Below are 18,578 nucleotides of genomic sequence, written 5' to 3' on the forward strand. Positions count from 1 at the left end.
ATGAACAGCAGCAGCAACCTCTCTCTGACTTCGCATGATAGATGAGGGCAGAAAGCAGTAAATAAAATAAGTTAATTGTAAATCATCATTAGTTAGGTCAGTGGCGGATTTAAGGGGGGCAACTAGGGGCAGTTGCCCCTGCCTCAACGAGTTGAAGCAAGTCTGGTGCCCCTTTTTTGGAAATTGTGCGCCCCTTTTGAAGAATGAGAATCAGATGAAAAAGGTTCTTGGACCGATAGGTTAATTTGCTTCAAGGGTTACCTCAAAGTTATGTTGTTTATTCTGAAAAGGTATCTGAAATTGTTGTATACAGCGTACTCTCGTAACCAATTTTTGAAAATTTTTCAGCGCCTCCACTACCAACTGCTCCTCCTTCAAATCTGCTCTAGATCCGCCCCTGAGTTAGAAAGAGTTGATAAGCTTCTTCGCAAGATAGAATAGCATAAAATACCAAATCATTTCATCACAAACTTTTACGTGATGTTAAAAAGATTCCACCGTATTTTATCATATCATCACTGTAAAGCTTTTCTCCCTATATGGTTTCTGTTCTGTGTTCCCCTTTTCTCTGGGGTGCCCTGCCGTTCTAGAAAAGTGAAAGCAGGGCTGTGCTGTAGGCAATTTCTAGAAGCCACACCCAAGAGACCACACAAATGGCAACACCCTATAAACTTGCATTTGTGATAAAGATTCTCTATTATGGACCTTGGAAGGGCTCGAGTCTCTAAATAGCTTTTAATCTTACTTTGCACGTAACTGGACATTTTGATACAACTTTAGTCAGCAAGAAGAAGTCGAAATTGTAGACATAAAGCATTTAAAATTGCAGATAAGGCCAACTGATGAAAAAACTGGTGCCAAGTTGAAAATTGAAACAAAGCCGGTGGCAAATCCGACACGCTTGATTGGCTTTTACTTTAATAAATGCTTGTCGATGTCTACTATTTTCTGCTGAGGAAAGTGAGAGTAAGAAAAGTAGGTCTAGGAGCGGATAATTGACTTGAAATAGCCACTGCTCTCTCTCTCTCTTTCCTTTCGAGACCAGATTCCGCCAATATACCCCCACCTTTTCTCAGAATATGCAAAGAGGTACTCCACAAGTTGGTGAACCTTTTGAAATAATTTGTGCTTTGATAAACCCTGGAACCTATCTGATAATGTGAAATTTGTAAATATCTTACAAAACAGTATTGCTGATGCAACTTAACTCAATGTTCGAAAATTTAACAAGGTTTAACAGTAAATTTAATAAAAAACTCAACATGGATGCAATGTTACTATATTTCCGGAAAAATAAATATACTTCTATAAAATGTTCAAAATACACGCTATGTAATACAATCAATAACAATAGAAGATTAAAAGAAAACAGTTTACTTATAAATACTATAGTATTTCTAAATAATACACATCTTAATTATTTTGTAAATTTTCTCGCTTGAAAAATGGGTTCTGAAGTGAAAAAAACTAAACCTTACAGCGCAAGCAATTTTTTCTCTCACAGACCTGCCTGCACAAAACACAGTAAGTTATGGTATAAAAATGCAACGTAAATCACGACAAAGGAACAACAGATTTTGACAAAAGATGAAAGTTTGTTTCATAATTGATGCGACATATTTCTAAGCAAAAGTGGTTTCTTTCTCAATTTCAAAATTCTTTTTTGCTAATCTATACATAATTTAACAAGGCTTAGTTCTGTATAGAGTTTGCGTCACTAATAATCAATTGAAATTTGTCGCCCAGATTTTGAAACATTATTCATATTTAGCCAACCTCTGCTGGTCCTATGAAGTGATTTTCGTCGCATTTTGTAAACCTGGGTTTCCCAAATAGGGCTCAATTTACAGACAAGTTGATAAAGGCAGTGCTTAATGAGGAAAACTGAAGAATGGAAACCATTGTTGATCTACCTTTGAATAAAGAAACCGGTATGCCAGTATTGTATTTGAACATGGGAATATTAGGCCTTACTTTGTTACTTAATGACGAATCTGTCGGTGTAAATCTTGGAAATACCCTGAGAAACATTATCCCTAATCTAGAATTATCTTAAAAAACAGTTGAAGCCTTGTATCAATAGATTTGATGAGAGTTTTCTATGTTGCGAATGATGAGATTTGTTGCCATGCCTACACGGAACAAAACTTGAGAAAGGGGGCTAAATTTTCAGGGCTTAGTTTGACTTTACTAGCTTACAGACACAAAGATGTAAAGACACAAATTATTACGCATTTAGACAGATAGTGTCAGCATCTTCTTGAGCGGACAACCTATGTTTACGTTTTAAAACTACCTTCTTTCTGCAATGATGCACGAAGAAATTACATTCTTATATCAACTTTACATAAGACAAAAATCAGTTGAACAGTTGATCTAGTCAACAAATCATCAGAGAGAGCGTCGGCATTCAATAGCTGATTTAAGTAAATCGAAACTTTGCAATAAACCCAAAAATTTGTTATTATCTACATGACACAAATCTTTACTTATTGATAAGTCGATTAAACTAGTTAAGGTAGGTTAGCCTAATGGAACTGACCCTGCTCTGTTTTTCATTTTCTTAACAATATGTTTTGCCATTCTTCTGAGCTTATTCAAAATCCTTTTGGCACCATTTGATACATTGAAGGGACTTCTCCGCGTTAACTCTTGCCCTCTGTGTTTTGTGATATGCATGTGCACTCTTCTCGTCTTTCCAGGCACTATATTCCTTTTCTGAATTTCTTTTACTGCAATGCAAAGAAAAAGATAGCAATAAGCCCATGTTATCTAGCTTGTTTTCGCTATTTTAAAATTGTTAAACAAAGGCGTACGCTAGAGGGGGAATTGAGGTCAGTTAGGAACCCCCTTTAACTTTTTGCAGTTAGGAATGTTCACAAAATGCAGAAAAATGCAAAAAGATGCTAGAACTACCCTATTCTATCTCACTCATTTTTGCTTTTTTTAATATTGATGAAAAGAGCAAAGAGAATTGGAGACGCTATAATAAGGGCCAATTTAGAAGAGTAAAGATAGGACTTCTAGTAACAAGAAAGCTAAAATGCTATACCTACGCAGAAAAAAGTTAGGCTAATTGCTAAAATTTCCATTGTCGCATTTATTTTGAACATGCAAAATCAAACAATTATATTAGATAGCTTTGATTCAAAAATGAGAAAAGGAAACATAAACAGTATCAAATAAAAAACGAAATACTGGAAAAGCTTAAAACAATTATGTAAACAAAAATGTATATTTTCGCAGCATATGCCTTTACTACCGCGAAGAGCTTCCAATTTGTGAGACTTGTGATATAAAACTGAAGAACAAGAAACAAAACGAAATTCTTTCATCTTTCGAAACTTCTTTAACCTGCCCCACTGTGTAGCTTGTTGTTTTGGACTTCAATTCCTATTACCGAACGTCTTTGAAAACAAACACATTTTCATAACATGACGCAAAACATTTAAAAAACTCGTACATTAGATTTCTTTTCAAAGAAAAAACCTAAAATATAGCTGTTTATGGCATCACCTAACCTCTCCCTTAATACTTTTTGTCAATTATTTTGGAACCACAATCTTCTTACACCAAACATCTAATAAAGACCTTATGTACATACAAGCTCTATTTATCTACTTATTCCTCTCACTAGATTCTAAAAACATTTTTAAGCAAAGCAATTGTTTACTAAGTTAGTGTTGAGTATAAGCAATGTATAGAAGGGTATAAAGCTCTAAAGAAATCTTTGGTTGATATCTCATCGTCATATCTGTGAATTTCCTGGAAATAATTTGGTTCTGCCACTATATTATTTTATATTACAGATTCAGTAATAAAGTTTACCGTTGCAACGGAAAACACCTGTCCTCAGACAGATATTAGGTAGTGACTGGTTGCTATTTTCTTCATTCCACTCTTGCGGGTTGATTTGGAAAAACCTCCCTCTTACTGGTGGGTTGAGGGTTGTCTTGACAACGCCGTCTCGGTCTGTGTTACCAGTCAATGCGGTCTGGAAAAAAAACCATTTTGATGCTGCTTGTTCTTTAGAACCATTTTGAATGTTCATTGATTTAGATTCACTTTTGGTTTTGATTATACATCTTACCAAGGTAAAATAAACATAAAATCTCATAAGCATGGGTGACTGAGCAAAAAGTAAGAAATAGAAAAGATATTACGGTCTTTTTTCCACACTTTGCTTGAAAGTCGATTGATTGGATGTTTAAAGATAGTTGTTAAAAGATAAATTATTTGTATGAATGGGACAGTGTAAAAGGGGTCTAAAATAGAGAAATTATGTGTCTGAAGGATTTCGGGATTCTTACAAGAACTGCACTACTTGGGACAGGTAGCTTATTATTCTGTTGTTGCAAAGAAGAGAAAGGACAGAAAGAAACATTACGGTATTTGATATGGATTATGGCTTCTTGCTTCCCTTTTTCTAAATATTCATCTTTACTCAAACCTACATATTAAGGATATGTTATCTGATATTCCTCTCCTAAATCCCAAAAAAGATACATTAAATCCCTGTAAAGAACGAGGGCTAACACCTAAGACAAAGTTGAAACGTTGTTTCAAACTGTAACAAAAAGTTTGAAGAAAGGAAGATGGCCTTTCATACCTTGTTATTGTAAAAATTCCAGTGTGACCCATCTTCACTGTATCTTAAAAAGTATGATTTAACCCATCTATCCATTGAATGACTACCCTGTGTTGCAATCATTCCTATCAACTCCGTTTTTTTCAAGTCAATTTGCAGAAACTGGTTTTGACTATCCATTGGAGCAGTGACATTTTGACCAGCACACCAAGAGCCTACAATGTCAAACTCGTATTTTCAATGATGACTAGAAATAATATAATGTCATGTTTGCTTTTATAAATGTTGCAATCTAACAAAATTAATAATTGGCAGTATGATGCTATTTATTTTACCGCCTGCAAATAACATAATGGTAACTTATATTGGGTAACAATACGCCTTGCATGTAGCAGAAAAGCAGGTCAATATCCTCTATATGCCATGAATCCTGGCATTGAAAGCATAGCCTCTGAACCCCTTACATGGTTCGACCAACAACTTGAATCTCTCTCAAACACACCAAAAGGAAATCCAAGCAAAACAGTTTTATCATATAAATTACTTTTGATAAAGTAGGTTCCAGTACAATAACAAGAATGAAAAAACTAACACTAACCCTTGTTGACAGAATTGTTGATCCTTGAGTTTGTTGCTGCATATTCTCGTTCTGAGTCATGTTCTGTTTTATTCCCAGCAAAGACTGAAGATGCAGTTAACTGATCATCTTGGACAGGAATCTCTTCATACCCTCCAGGACAGGCTACAGAAAACGATAATAAATTTCTTAAAACATTTGAATAGATTAAAAACAACAACAAAATTCTTAAGTCTCACTAAGAGATTTATTTGAAAAAAGAAAAGAATTTGTTTCCTTAGAACAACTTAATATAAAACTTAGAAAAAATTATGTAGAAAAATAGAAACAAACTTAATATAGATGGATTCAAAGTAATTGAACAAAGATATACATATACAGTACAATAAAATCAATGGTAGAACTAAGATCTAAGTTATTGGAAGAATAATGAAGAATAATGAAGTGAGATTTTTCAACCTGACTTTTTAGAACTCAGCTGATTTTCTTCCACAACATTCTGCTGACCTGTAATGGGATAACAATTAAAAAACTTTAAGTTATAATAAAGATGCTTCAGTTGGTCTGCCTTGGTTTTAAATTACGGTGTTAGAAAAGAAAATAAGAACAACTCTGCAGTGAGTAAACATGCTTAGGGTGTTTCTTTGCTAGAATAAAAATTATTTTATTTAAATAATTGTAGAAGGTAAGGATTCAAATATCTTTTAAACAATTGCACATGTTTATTCTACTATGGAACCAAACTTTGTGAAGCAGTTTGTGCTTTAGTGCATGTATTTGTCTTCCCAAAATTAGCAACACATGCAAAAATTTTCTTTAAATCTACTGACAGACATTAAGTATTTCTTTTGGCCAGCCTATTAACAGAAAAATCAAGGTCAAGGGTGTTTTTTTTTGTGGCTTCAGCAAAATTTCACAGTTTAGCTCTGTTAATTTATTTATTCAAAAAGAAAAAAGCAAAACAATTGATTTACCATTTTGTGTCACACCAGAACTGGTGCTTTGTCCTGGGGCAAGTGGGGATGTAGTTCCAGTTGAATAAAGTTTAAGAATTTGACCCACTTGTGATGAGAGAGCTAAAAAGTAAAATTCAATTTCTCAAGATTCTTTCATCTATCAGTTTTCAAGCGTTGCATCAAAGTTTTCATATCCTTAAATATAGATAAGGAAATTGTTTTTTCTAGATTTTGACCATTTAAAGTTTTTCCCAAAGTAAATCATAGAATGCTTTTGAAAAAAGAATTTGTTAAAAGAAATATTTTCGATATTGATCAAAAGTAAAATCCTTCTTCTGATGGTGAAAGATTTACAATTCTGCCCTTTTCAACTTCCCACTAATTTGAAAAAAATGAAACGAAAGTAGTGGAATAAAAATTGCATATATATTTCAAGCTGGCTGACCTGAACATGGACCCATGTCACAGCTTTGTGTCTCAACTCGTACCCCAGTACATTCAGCACCATTGTTTTCTGGCACAGGATTTGTGCAAGTTCTCATTCTCACTTTTGTGCCACTGCCACATGTCACACTACAAGGACTGTATTCTGACCACAGACTCCACCCACCATTTACTACATAAGAACAGTTTTAAAGTAACAAGATATTTACTCCAGGCCTTTTAGGATGAAACCAGAACAGATAGAAACCAAAACAGCAGTTAATTTGATTTAATCTACATTATTTGCAATGATATCTCAGAGAGGAGCTTGGTATAGAAAATGATGGCTTTTTAGTGTTTGGCAGTCTAAAAGCAGTTTCTACAATTTTTGACTCAAATTGCATTTGATCAAATTCTTGTTGGTTTATTGAAAGCAAATGCGAAAAAAGAAAAGTTGGTTCTGCCTACAAATAAATGGGCTATCAGTTCTTCATTTATAGCCTTTCAAGGTAGCACTGCTTTTGTAATAAATTTTAAGGTGACTCCAATCTTTACAAGCAAACAATATCAAAAAGTCTTGAGCACATACCAACACAAGCAGCTTTACTAATGGATACTACTTTTCTTTCCAATTCACGGTATCCATCTGCAACAAAGATGTGAGATTTGACTGGGTCAGAGGCAATCACTTGCAATTCCTCTTTCATATCAGTTCTCTCCTTTGGTGTTTGGCTGTCTGGCTCAATTCCAATTGCAAAGAGTGCAACTCCTTCCTCTTTTAAAAGCTGTGCTGGAGCATGCACCAAATCTTTACCCTCTACAAAGTTATTTCGATTTATTTCCAGTTTATTAGATGGACCATCAGTGACCAGTATTAAAACCTGGCTTGCCTTTCTTCTCTCTACAGTGTGCAGCATTTCAATGCATTTTTCCAGGGCAACATCAGTACGAGTGCCACCTGTTTTATAGTAAATGTTGTCTATCGCAAGGTCTCTGCTTAGAGTGTCTGGAAAATGTGTGAGAGGCAAGGCAATCTCTGCCTCAGAATCATAGCGAATAATTGCAAGTCTGGTGAGACTCAATGAAAATCGGTCACAAAGATGCTTCACAAAGGTGAGAACTTGATTCCAATTCTCATACTTTACACTTTCTGAACTATCCAAAAGAAAGATGAGATCAACAGCCTTTGAGCACTGGCCACCTGAAACAAAAACCTCATAAATTCAGCAATAGATTTTTTCACTAAATAGCTATAAATACAATATACCTAGGAATAAAAGAAAAATTGTACTAGAAAAAAATTGTAAATTTATTAACAATGTATTGGACATTATCAAGTAAAGATAAAAAGTAATAATAGAACTAAAAAAGTAAAAGGATTTGACAGATGGAATAGAACAACATATGTAAAAGGATAGAAAAGAAATATGTGTGCTATTTTTTTCTGGTACAATTTTACTTTAATTCCTAGTTATATTTGATTACATTTTACAGCATTTAAGCTAGTATAATTATAGCCATAAATACCTTTGATTAAAAAGCTAGATTTTAGACAACAACAAACAAGTATATGGCAAATAAACTCAAATTTAACATATTGAATAAACAATAAGTTTCATAAATATTTTACTAGCTTGACCTTGCTGGCTCAGATGAATCATTTAGCTTCATTCAACATAAAATTAAAAAATTAAAAGTCTAAAATTTATCCAAATGTTTTAGTTTAGAGGTAATAGGTCTAAGGTAACTGGCTCAGTTTCACAAACAAAAGTAATGTATCCAACAAATTATGTGTTTGTAGTTAATGGAAAACTTATAGAACTGTGTTAGTTTTATTTGCTTGTTGAATGTAAAGTTGAATCAGTTTTAATTGTAAAGAGGGGCAACATGACAGGAAGGGGCAGGGGTGGATCCAGAACTTATCCTGAATACCCCACAAATAAGAGGGACCATGGGTCAGAGCCCCCAAAAAATTTTCTTTTGCCACACCCTCTAGTTTTTCAAAAAAGCCCACTTCAAGAAAGCATATAAGGGAACCACCCATTATTACACTGATAAAATTGGTAATAATGTACACAAGGTTGTCACCATTTCAATTGATGAATATGTGCATTTTAAAACATTTTACTCAAACGATTGTGTAAGCTGTCAAATCAATCGTATTTCTTGGAAATCGATTGTGTGGAATCTCAAAATTCCAGCAATGGCTTGCGCTGCATTTCAAACTTCTGGATGCCGCACATTGTTCTCACCATTACACAATGCACTAGTGCAGCAGCACAATAATTTCTAGCTGCAGCACAATAAAACTTTGAAAGCTTCACAAAGCCGGACCATTGTTGGAAAAGTCACCCAATACGAGAGATTACAAAAGGGTAGCCAAATATGGAATGAAACTGACACGTCTCTCTTTGGCAACTGTGCCACAGGAAAAAAACTGTACAAAAGGGGGAAGGTATAAAGTATTAAGACTTCTCAGGTTTAGCCTGGTTCAGCTGGAAATTTTTTGTACCTATATGAAAGGGGCTTGTGGTAGGCTGGATCCACCCCTGGAGGGGGAGGATCTGATTGCAAATTGAAGAAGAAGAACACTGAAGAAAAAATGCTACCAGTTTTATTTTTAGTAGACTCGTGTTCCTTTTCCAGGCGAACTTTGCTTGCGTTGTCTTCAGCATCTTCCTCTTCATCTACACTACCTTTCACGGATTTCTCACCATTTGAAGATACTTTCTTACCTAGTCCATTCTTTGTGATTGGTTGGGACGAATTGGATTGCATTGATGTATTTTCGAGCACCCGCTTGATGGAAGAAAGGTAGGTCTCTGGAAAAAGAATGTTCTCAGCTGGAGCTGTAGACCAGTCCTCCTGCTTAGACCCATTGTTAGAGGCTTGTGCTGTGTCTGCTTTAAATTTCGAAGTGGTTTCGCCTACAGGCTCCTTAGCTTTTGACAATTCTTTAGTTTGAATCCCTGTGTATAGAAACGAGACTAAGTAATCAATTATCATCATTATCATAATAACTCAGCCCTGGCCTGAAATTGTCAAAAAATACCGATCCTTCAATCTAAACAGAAATTTTCAAAAATAAAAAGCAAAAAAGCTAAAAAAGATGTAAACTCAAAAGGCTATTTGATATAAGGTTCTAAGTTGCTAATCCGAATTTCACGCTTAATCAGGGCAGTCGAGAGGTTTCGGAGAGCCCTGGGGCAAAACCGAATGGTTATTTTGATTGTACAGCGAAGATGCACGACTTTATTATCATTTTCTTTACTTTTGATACAGTAATTATTTTGTAATTCACTCTTGAAATTTCAAGGAACAAAAAAAAGCCTCAATGTGTTTCAAGTCTATTTTAATTCTACAATGTCAAACTATCCAGGTTTGATTTATGAAATTTTACATTATTCGCAGCAACGAAATCATTGATATCAAATTTAAAATAGTAGACATATTAAAATTTATAGCAATAAAATGGTTATACTTTAAGCAAAGCCTTGTATCCGCTCCTCAACTATCTTTTCTGTAGGAATCAACCATTTTCAAAAGATGGATACGAACCCCATATGAACTTATTCTAGTTCCTCTGAGGCTTTTTGCTAAGGTAAGTTGGTAGACTATTTTATAGCTCAAAGGGTACTAAAATGCTTGCTACTTCTTGTTTTGGAAATTCTGCAAGTCATTTTATCATTAAAAACAGGCAAATATTGTTTAGTTCATAAATGGAATTGTAAAGTTTTGTACTTTCATTTTAATGCTACTAGCTACCTCCAGCCAAAAACTATTAACAATGCTTAAACTTTTCGTGAAGCTGGCACAGGTTTTTCTAGGTACAGCAGATAACTAACATGTTCCAAAACATGTATAGTTCTTCAAACTTTCGAAGAGGAATTACAGAACAATGAATTGCTTAAAATATCTATATACCACATAGAACTGAATTGTGAAGATATTTCCCTACCTGGTTCATGCTCCTTCTCATCTGCTTTTGCTTTTACTGAATCTTCTTTTCCTTGTGCTGAACATATGATCAATAATAAGATAAAAATTGTAGAAAAAGTAGAAGCTACAGTATATGTTAACTGATCCGCCATTTTGAAAACATTTTCTTGTTTGTGAGGCGTTTCACTCCAGCATGACCTTTTTGCTGGTGGCCAAAAAGATTTTTCGAGATCACTCATGCATGGATGCACGGTTTTCTAGATTTCGTCGGCAGTTGCAAGGCAAGGCTGCTCTTTATGATACACTAAAATAGTTCAAACGGGGCTGCAGAAGTTTGAACATTTTTTTAAATTGATATCAATAGCTATTACTTTTTTATCAATACTATAGTTAATTCTAAATCATCAATTTTATGGGTAGGCCAAAAGAGCAGTCTGAACAGGCAGCACTGAGAAGTTATCAGTTTATTGGTTGTTGCGAAAACTAGAGTGGAAATAAAATTGCACTGGAGATGAAATTGCATTGGGGATGAAATTGTACTCAGTTACAACTGTCAATAGAATGATTTCTAGAGCAAAGGGATATGTTGAATACAGGAAAACAATTGATAATGTTTTAAAAATCAAGACACTGTCTCTTTTTTATCCATAATATAATCGAAATGATCAGAATTATCTACCAAATACTTAGCTGTTACACAGTAGCATTACAATGAAGCCATTCTGCTAAGCTAAATTTTAAATGTGAATCATAATAGCATTACCAAAAATATTTTGACGATTCTTATAGGGTGACTTATAGCAATACATTTGCTACTATTTAGAAATACCGGGAGTCTATTTTACGGAAGTGAGATATTCCTTACGAACTCTATCATTTTCACACCAGAGGGTCAAAAGGTGTGTATGTTGCGCCTTCAGCCGTAGAATTTGTAGATTAAACACAAAGTTTTTTTTAGAATAGTAAGTATTTTAAAAAGTATACAAGTTCCAAATAAATGTATTCTTAAACAGTTTCAAACCACCCTGCAAATTTTTTTCTCTCTAAAGAATTTTCCAAAAAGGTGATCAGTTTCGGTCTTCCTAAGTGATCAATTTTTCAAATTATTTTGAATCAATAATCAATGTTTGAACAAAAAACTGTTGGTTAATTTTAATCTAAATCACGATGCTCCTTGCTGAAATGCATAACAAAGTTATTTTACTTTCTTGTACAAACCAGCCAATAGAAAATAAGGTCCACTCTGTTGCTTAATTTCAATCAAACATTAGCTGGCAAACGACATTAAATTGGATCTATTCTTTAAGCCCTTTTCAGCAGCAGATAAACATCCGCGGAAAAGAGTTATGTTTTGCCAGTCACATTATTTCAATATTAGTTATGTCCTTCTTTCTGTCTTTCCAAATTTTCTTTCATAACTTGAAAAAACAATGTGTTATGAAAAGTATATCCCTCCACCTAATAATACTAGAGCCCTATGTCTTTTGGTATCCCTATCAACCTTAAAGTAGTAACTTCCATTTTTTTGTGACAGATGTATCCAGCACACAAATTGCGGCATAAACAAAGTCTTTCTGTAGTTTCGTGAAAAGATGTTTTACAGATAGCGTCATTAATAAGTCATTTGAAAATCTATTTTCTAAAGCAGAAGAAGAGACTTTTGCAAAAAGGCTTCTTTTGGAAAACTCTTTTTAAATCAGAGGTGATATGAATTTTGTTGGAATAAAGATGATCATAATCCTTGCTCTGCGCTTAACTTGAAACTTTCACAAGCTACAATGCTTTCTTTATGCAACTTTTTTCAGCAACCAAAGGAGGGCTTTCGGTGATTTACTTTCGATGATGTTTTGCTGACATGGCCCGTTTCTCAGTTTTCTAATATTAGTATCCATCTTACCGAATTCATTGGACGCGAAATGAAACCAACAAGCTTCTTACATCTCATTTTTTAAGCTAATAAAAATTTCATCCACTTGAGCTACAGCAATACGATCTAAAATGTTACGAAATCGTTTCGCTCGTTGCAGAGAGAGTATACGAGATTAAAATTAGAATGAAACTCAATAGCAACAGTATTGTTTCACGAGTGACAACAAACTAAAATTTTACCTAATAAAAAACAAGCGAATAAAATGAAAATTCTTCAGTCCAAGATGCCCAATATGTCATCTGTTCACAAACGTTCTAGTAAACAAATCTGCGCAGCACTGACCTGTCTCTTATTTGCGATTTATTTATGCACAAGGACAAATACAGATGTTGGTGGCCGTATAAAGACAAAGGATGACCATTTACCCTGTTGCAAGCGCAGTTCAAGTGTACACCTTGCGTCACTTTGTTCACATTAATCATTTAGCATTAGCCACAAAACGATTGGCAAAGTTGGAGCACAAGGATTCCAACAGGCTTTGGTAACACGTTTTTGACAACTGCTTGAAGCTGAAGCCACACTTGCCCAACTAAGGCTCAAAGATGGCTCGCTCACTCATTCTTCTCTTGGTTGTTGGCCTTTTGGCTGCCAGTTTCATTGACGCAAAGAAAGGTATGATTTAGATTATGCATTCTCTTTTATTGTTCCTTTTCGCTAAAACTTCTCTAGAACAAAGTAACATTTAAGATTAATCGTTAAAGAAAAACTTCGTGCTTGTTACAATAGAAGTTATTTCCAATCTTTTCTTGTGTTATTTGAAGGATTTACTTGCAAAAAAATAGTATTTCTGCATTGGTTAAGCTGATGCAAGACAACTATGCTCCTTTTCTGACCAACAAAACTGAAATACTCTATCAAAAATTATGGATCACGAATTTGAAGAATGGAAAAATAGAGTTTTTATATTTATTTTAACTGCACTGATGTACTTAGTAAAAATATTATTTATTTTACAGAGAAAAAAATGAATTTCTTGGCACTGTCTGTTTCATAGACAATGCAGTTGAAAAAATTATTGAATGACATGTCTCTTCTCTTTTGTGCCAAGTATCAGTGCCAAATTTTTGGAACAATCCTATAATCATTAATGCCTGAAAGTTTGGGGTAAAAAGTCTCGTAGAATTACGGTGTTTTGAGAAACCCGGTTATTCCAGAAATAAGGTGTCCGATGAAATCAGGTAGGTGCCTTGAAAGAACAGGTATACGACTGGTTTCTCGTAAACGAATCACAGTCTGTTTGGTGTTTTTAAGCAAGGCATTGGCTATTTGATCAACCGCAGGTGTTGAGATCAGACGGGTTTGTCTCTACTTCTTTGTCATCCACATGAGTACTCTAAGGTTATTGAAACGTCATTGTCTATAGATTTTTTGCAAGTAGACGTTAAGGTCATTCATTGTCTAAAAGAAACGTCAATTAGAATGATTTTCAAAAAATGCTCTACGAAAAGGAAACTTTTAAGGACATTCAAAAGTTCTCTGTCTGACACACCTCAGAATATAAACCTCCGGAAAAGGATCGTTAATTTAAGGTTGGATGTAGTTAAGATAACCCAGATAGCAGGGACCGCGCACCAGTCTAAAAGTTGAGAGGCCGTAATGGGTCTGACCAAAAAAGTTTTTGAGACCACGCAAACGTCGGAAAAAGCCCCTTTTAGAAAAAACTTGCTTATTTCTTCTCAATTTTTATAGAAATTCTGGCTCAAAGTTGCGTTAGAGAAAACCTTGAAAAAACTTTTCTAGCCTATTACTGCAAAAGATGGGGGGCTATAGCCCCTGCCACCCCCTGGCTGCGCGGTGCCTGTCATCTAGAACTGCTTGCTTTAATAAAATATTGCTACTGGCAAAAACAGACTCCTACGGTCTATGATTTATAATTCGACAGATTTTAAAATTGTATAGCGAGACAACGACTGGGTTCTGTTCATTATGCGAAACATGTTGCCATTATGATTTTAGGCAGAACTAGATGTTTTCTAGTAAATAGCTAACTTCTGTGTTTCAGTTTCTAAATCTTCCATTGTTTCGGGAAGATGACAGGCCAATACAGATTCCCAAAAGTATGTGAAGTTAAACAAGAAAATATGCTAGAATGAAAAACAAACTTTAATCTTAGCTGTACAGAATATTCGATGACAGAGTAAATATTTAGAGTCTACTACAACAAACAGACTGATGAAAATAATAACTAGCGAATATGAAATTAAAATGTATTTCATGCTTCTTCAGCTCATAAGAAAGACGAAAAACCAGCTGAACCCAAGGTTGCAGAGCAGCAAGAGCATGCCGAAAATGCTGACAACGAAGAGCAACAAAAGGAAATTGAAGAGGAAAAAACTGATGCAAATCCTGCATTAGCCAACGCTAACGAAGAAAAGAAAGATGAAGTAAGTGGGTGAAGATCTAAATCCTTTGCAACTAAATAATGCTATAGTTAGTGACTTTTGAATGAAGTACCAAACCATACTAATGAAATGGTATTCCTTGGAACTCCTGACTGAGAGGAAGGTAGCTGTAATGGAATAGGGTAGCTGAAAAAGGAGGGGTAACTGGGCTTGGAGGGGTAGCTAAGAGGGACTTCATGAAGAGTGATCTATCAATGAAAGCATTGTTATGGAGCATTATTATGGAGCAATGCTGTCCTTGCTTTGACTATGAAAGAATAAATAAACTTACCGACCCATTAGAGAATTTTTCAACAATCAATTAAAAAATATTAGAAATAGTCAATCCGTCATCATCATAAACGGATTCATTCATATAACATAACTGATATAAGTGGCTTGTATTTATGGTTTTTGTAGAAACAAGCGAGTAATTACGAGTAATTAGGAATCGTCAGAGCCATTTTATGATTTTCACCGTAAATTTGAAGGAAACGAAAAAATCCTAGCGATAATGTAACCAAGTATAACATCAAAATTACAGGATACACCAGCAGCTGCACCTGAAGAAGATAAGGCAGCACAACAAGAAGACAAAGCTGAAGAGCAACAAGAAGCTGAGGCAGAGCAGAAAGAAGAAGTAGCTGCAGCTGAGCAGAAAGAAAAGGAGCAGGAAGAAAAGGAAGATAAGGAAGACAAGGAGGAGAAGGAGGAGAAGGAGGAGAAGGAGGAGAAAGAAGAAGATAAGGAAGAGAACCAAGAGCAAGTGAAGAAGGAAGAACAAGAAACGGCCAAACCTGAGGAAGAAAACAAAGAAGAATTGGATGACAACAATGAAAGCAAAGACGAAGACAAAGAGGAAGATAAGAAGGAAGACGACAAAAAAGCCTGTATGTTAAAACTGTGGCTCTTTAATACACTCTGCTTTATGCTAGCTTTTATTGAGCAATCGGCATATTGAAATTCAAATTAAATTGCAAGTTTCATCACTGATTAAGAATAAATTATTAAGAAAGATGTTTCATTTTTAGTCAAGTGCAATCTGAAGTTCACCAAGGTTGGCTGCTTCAAGGATCAAGGGAAAAAAGAAAGACCATTAGGCCTCTACGTTATGAAAGACGTCAAGATGGCATCATTCCAAAAGAAGAGCCTCACAACAAAATCCGCCGTCTTTGACAGCGGCCTTCCAGATTTTGCTTGTCGATGTGCAAACGAGGCACTTAACCGCGGAAATGCTGTTTTTGGAATCCAGAACATCGGTAAGACATGGTTTTGTATACTTTAGGCTTCTGTCTTCTAGTAATGAAGAATAGCGATTAGTGACAATTAAATAAGACGTGAAAATACATTCGCAATTATTCTACTAAACATTATAGATAAATCATTTTTCTCATCATGAACAAATAGTGACAAAATAAGATCTTATAATTTTTACAGAAAGTTTAATGGGATTTGATTAGCAATGTGAAACCTTTTTACTAATTTTCAAAGAGAAGATGTCTTCCATATATCTAAAAGGATTAAATATTCATCTTAAACATGAGTTAAACACATCATATTTCAGCTTCTTCTCATATACTTTTTTACTACATACCATTTACTAGGTTTCATTATTTTCTTGCTTCATTTAAGAAGAAGTAGTGCAACAATTTTCTACCTTCCTTTTTGTGATTGAATACTCACTTTCCCGAATCAATTCATGTGCCATCTTTTAAGATTCACAACAAATTATTGTTCACTTCTTGCTCTTAAGGTTTTGTTTCTATAGTTTTAGTTTACTTGTCTAGCTAACATAATGTCTGTTAAAATTCTCTTTCACAAGCTGAATGCTGGACTGGCCCGGATGATGCAAAGTACGACAGAGACGGACAATCAGATAACTGTGTTGGCTTTGGGATGAACAAATGCAACAAGGAAGATTCTCTTTGCGCTGGGAAGAATGGATCTAACTTCGTCTACTACATCGATGTACCTGAACACACAAAATCTGCCGAAGAGGCCAAAAAGGAGATGGAAGAACTGAAGAAGAAGAAAGAAGCTGAGAAGAAGAAGCAGGAAGAAGCAAAGAAGAAGGCAGCTGCCAAAAAATTGAAGAAGAGTATGATTTTTTTTTCTTTGAGAAGAGGGAGGTTACGAAGCTGACATGCTACAGCTATTAGTAACGTGTTTTTAGCAATTTCTTGTATTTCATTTCGCTGTTTATTTATAGACCTAAATCCCTCCTAACCTTGCTCCTTTCTACCTCTGGATCTCTACAGCCGCCCTTGATAATCTTGCAATTAATGTCATTATGAATTTTTACCCTATGATTGATTTTAATTTATAAATCAAATTGGCTAAACAACTGTTCTGATAAAGCCAAATCTGTTATTTCAGAGGGAAAGAAAGGCAGAAAGGGAAAGAAGCATGGCAAGAAGCACGCTTAAAAGATAAGAGGAACACCATCTTGCAGAGCGACCAGTATCCCATCACAGGAGAAATGCTTGATTAGTTGTCATTCATTCCAAGATTGTGAAGAATCTCTATGAGATGAAAATGCAATTCTCATGTGAAATCACCCGAAGACTATCGTAGATAAAATAATCTTCAATTAACACCCATACTAATGATTGTTGTCGAAATTTTGTAGCAATTTTTGAAAAATTTCTTAGTGCAAAAATATAAATGGATGTCTTTCTTGTGAGCCCTTCAAAGCTTAGTCAAAAAAATACTTTGCAATTTCTTTCTCAATATTAAGCGTTTGCTATTATGAGAAACTAAGGCTTTGGCACCGTCAAAAAAAATCTAGCACAGGGCCTTAATGAATTAGTTTTAAAACATGTTTTTTTATACTAGGCCCATCAAAAGGGCATTCCAGATTAAACAAACAGTCAAGTTGAATCAAGAACCATGCTAAATTAGACAGGAGTGAAGATTTTTGCTACCTGAGTTAATTTATTTGCTTTGAAAGCTACTTGTCAAGAATAGTACACAAGAGCAATGTGCTGGATCTAAGCTGTCTTAATTCAAATGGCGTTAATGAAAGTTAGTTTAATTTTGCTAATCATGTATCCAACAAACACGTCAAGCAAACGTCATTTTAGATGCTAGTTGAATTCTGTCTCCAAAAGAAAAGTTAAAGAAAACAAAGAAATCAAATCTTACAAAATAAATTATAGATTTGAATTTTGTTGCAGACACTCGTGCTATAAAAATACGATTTTAAATATGCTTTCCAACTATATTATTCAAGGCAGTATCCAAAAATTATATTTGCATAGAAAAAACATTATATTTAAAAAAAAAGTGTGCTTGAACTCCTATTTAATAAACTGGAGTAAATACAAAAGGAAATTTTAAGAAAACTATGTTTTTCTGATGAGCTTTATATGATTACATAGGTTTTAGGAGCTGTGCAGGGAGAACACTCATTTTGTGCGTTATCAGGAAAAGGACAAAATATTGTTTGTTTATCGCCACTAGCCTTGTCCTTTTATCGAAATTATAAAAGGTATTTTAAAAAAAAACCCATTCAATAAAGAAGAAGTCTATTTCAAGCAATTGCAAGTCAAATTCAAACAATACAAATCCTCTTTTGAAATTTTCTTAATCAGTTCTTTTTAGAATAAGAAATTTATTTTTAAAAACAATATTTGCATAAAAATTTTTAAGTTGAATCTGGGATGTGATACCCCCTTGTTCTTCTACTGGACTTGATGCATCATTTTAGGAACACCTACTTAAATCAATCATCTATAACTCCTACCAAAGTTCTTAGAACATTAATTCAGTCTTCCCCTATTCT

The 18,578-nt window shown here is 34.5% G+C and overlaps 2 protein-coding genes across 3 annotated transcripts; one reads left to right on the forward strand and one right to left on the reverse strand.

The window, feature by feature from the left end:
* Positions 1-1,101: 1,101 nt before the first annotated feature.
* LOC148957614 (coadhesin-like) lies at positions 1,102-10,663 on the reverse strand. 2 transcript variants are annotated; one of them, XM_089114856.1, is made up of 10 exons: positions 10,503-10,663; positions 9,280-9,513; positions 7,134-7,745; positions 6,567-6,737; positions 6,140-6,241; positions 5,625-5,672; positions 5,187-5,330; positions 4,610-4,803; positions 3,829-3,994; positions 1,102-2,732 (listed from the first exon to the last, which is right to left on the reverse strand). In XM_089114856.1, exons 1-10 carry the CDS (start codon positions 10,633-10,635, stop codon positions 2,524-2,526), a joined length of 2,013 nt encoding a protein of 670 aa, XP_088970982.1. In that variant the 5' UTR covers positions 10,636-10,663; the 3' UTR covers positions 1,102-2,523. The 2 variants fall into 2 exon arrangements, with proteins under 2 accessions (XP_088970982.1, XP_088970981.1); XM_089114855.1 differs by having other exon boundaries at positions 9,154-9,513.
* Positions 10,664-12,810: 2,147 nt separating this feature from the next.
* On the forward strand, positions 12,811-17,459 carry LOC135684755 (uncharacterized). The gene is made up of 6 exons (XM_065200404.2): positions 12,811-13,025; positions 14,640-14,797; positions 15,339-15,684; positions 15,826-16,053; positions 16,617-16,892; positions 17,171-17,459. The coding sequence occupies exons 1-6, from the start codon at positions 12,956-12,958 to the stop codon at positions 17,218-17,220; spliced, it is 1,128 nt and encodes a 375-aa protein (XP_065056476.2). The 5' UTR covers positions 12,811-12,955; the 3' UTR covers positions 17,221-17,459.
* Positions 17,460-18,578: the final 1,119 nt, after the last annotated feature.

This window comes from Rhopilema esculentum, chromosome 21 (genome assembly GCF_057945365.1).
Source record: "Rhopilema esculentum isolate cy_ngs chromosome 21, ASM5794536v1, whole genome shotgun sequence".
Lineage (NCBI taxonomy): Eukaryota > Metazoa > Cnidaria > Scyphozoa > Rhizostomeae > Rhizostomatidae > Rhopilema > Rhopilema esculentum.

Bases quoted from the DNA above. Each gene is read 5' to 3' on its own strand.
- LOC135684755 (XM_065200404.2), top strand. From the start codon at position 12,956: ATGGCTCGCTCACTCATTCTTCTCTTGGTTGTTGGCCTTTTGGCTGCC. The intron at 15,685-15,825 runs GTATGTTAAAAC...TTTCATTTTTAG, and splicing joins GGAAGACGACAAAAAAGCCT to TCAAGTGCAATCTGAAGTTC. The intron at 16,054-16,616 runs GTAAGACATGGT...CTCTTTCACAAG, and splicing joins TTTTGGAATCCAGAACATCG to CTGAATGCTGGACTGGCCCG.
- LOC148957614 (XM_089114855.1), bottom strand. From the start codon at position 10,635: ATGGCGGATCAGTTAACATATACTGTAGCTTCTACTTTTTCTACAATT. The intron at 7,746-9,153 runs GTAGCATTTTTT...TTTTTGTTTCAG, and splicing joins GTCTACTAAAAATAAAACTG to GTGGCCAGTGCTCAAAGGCT. The intron at 6,738-7,133 runs GTATGTGCTCAA...GTTCTTATGTAG, and splicing joins TAGTAAAGCTGCTTGTGTTG to TAAATGGTGGGTGGAGTCTG.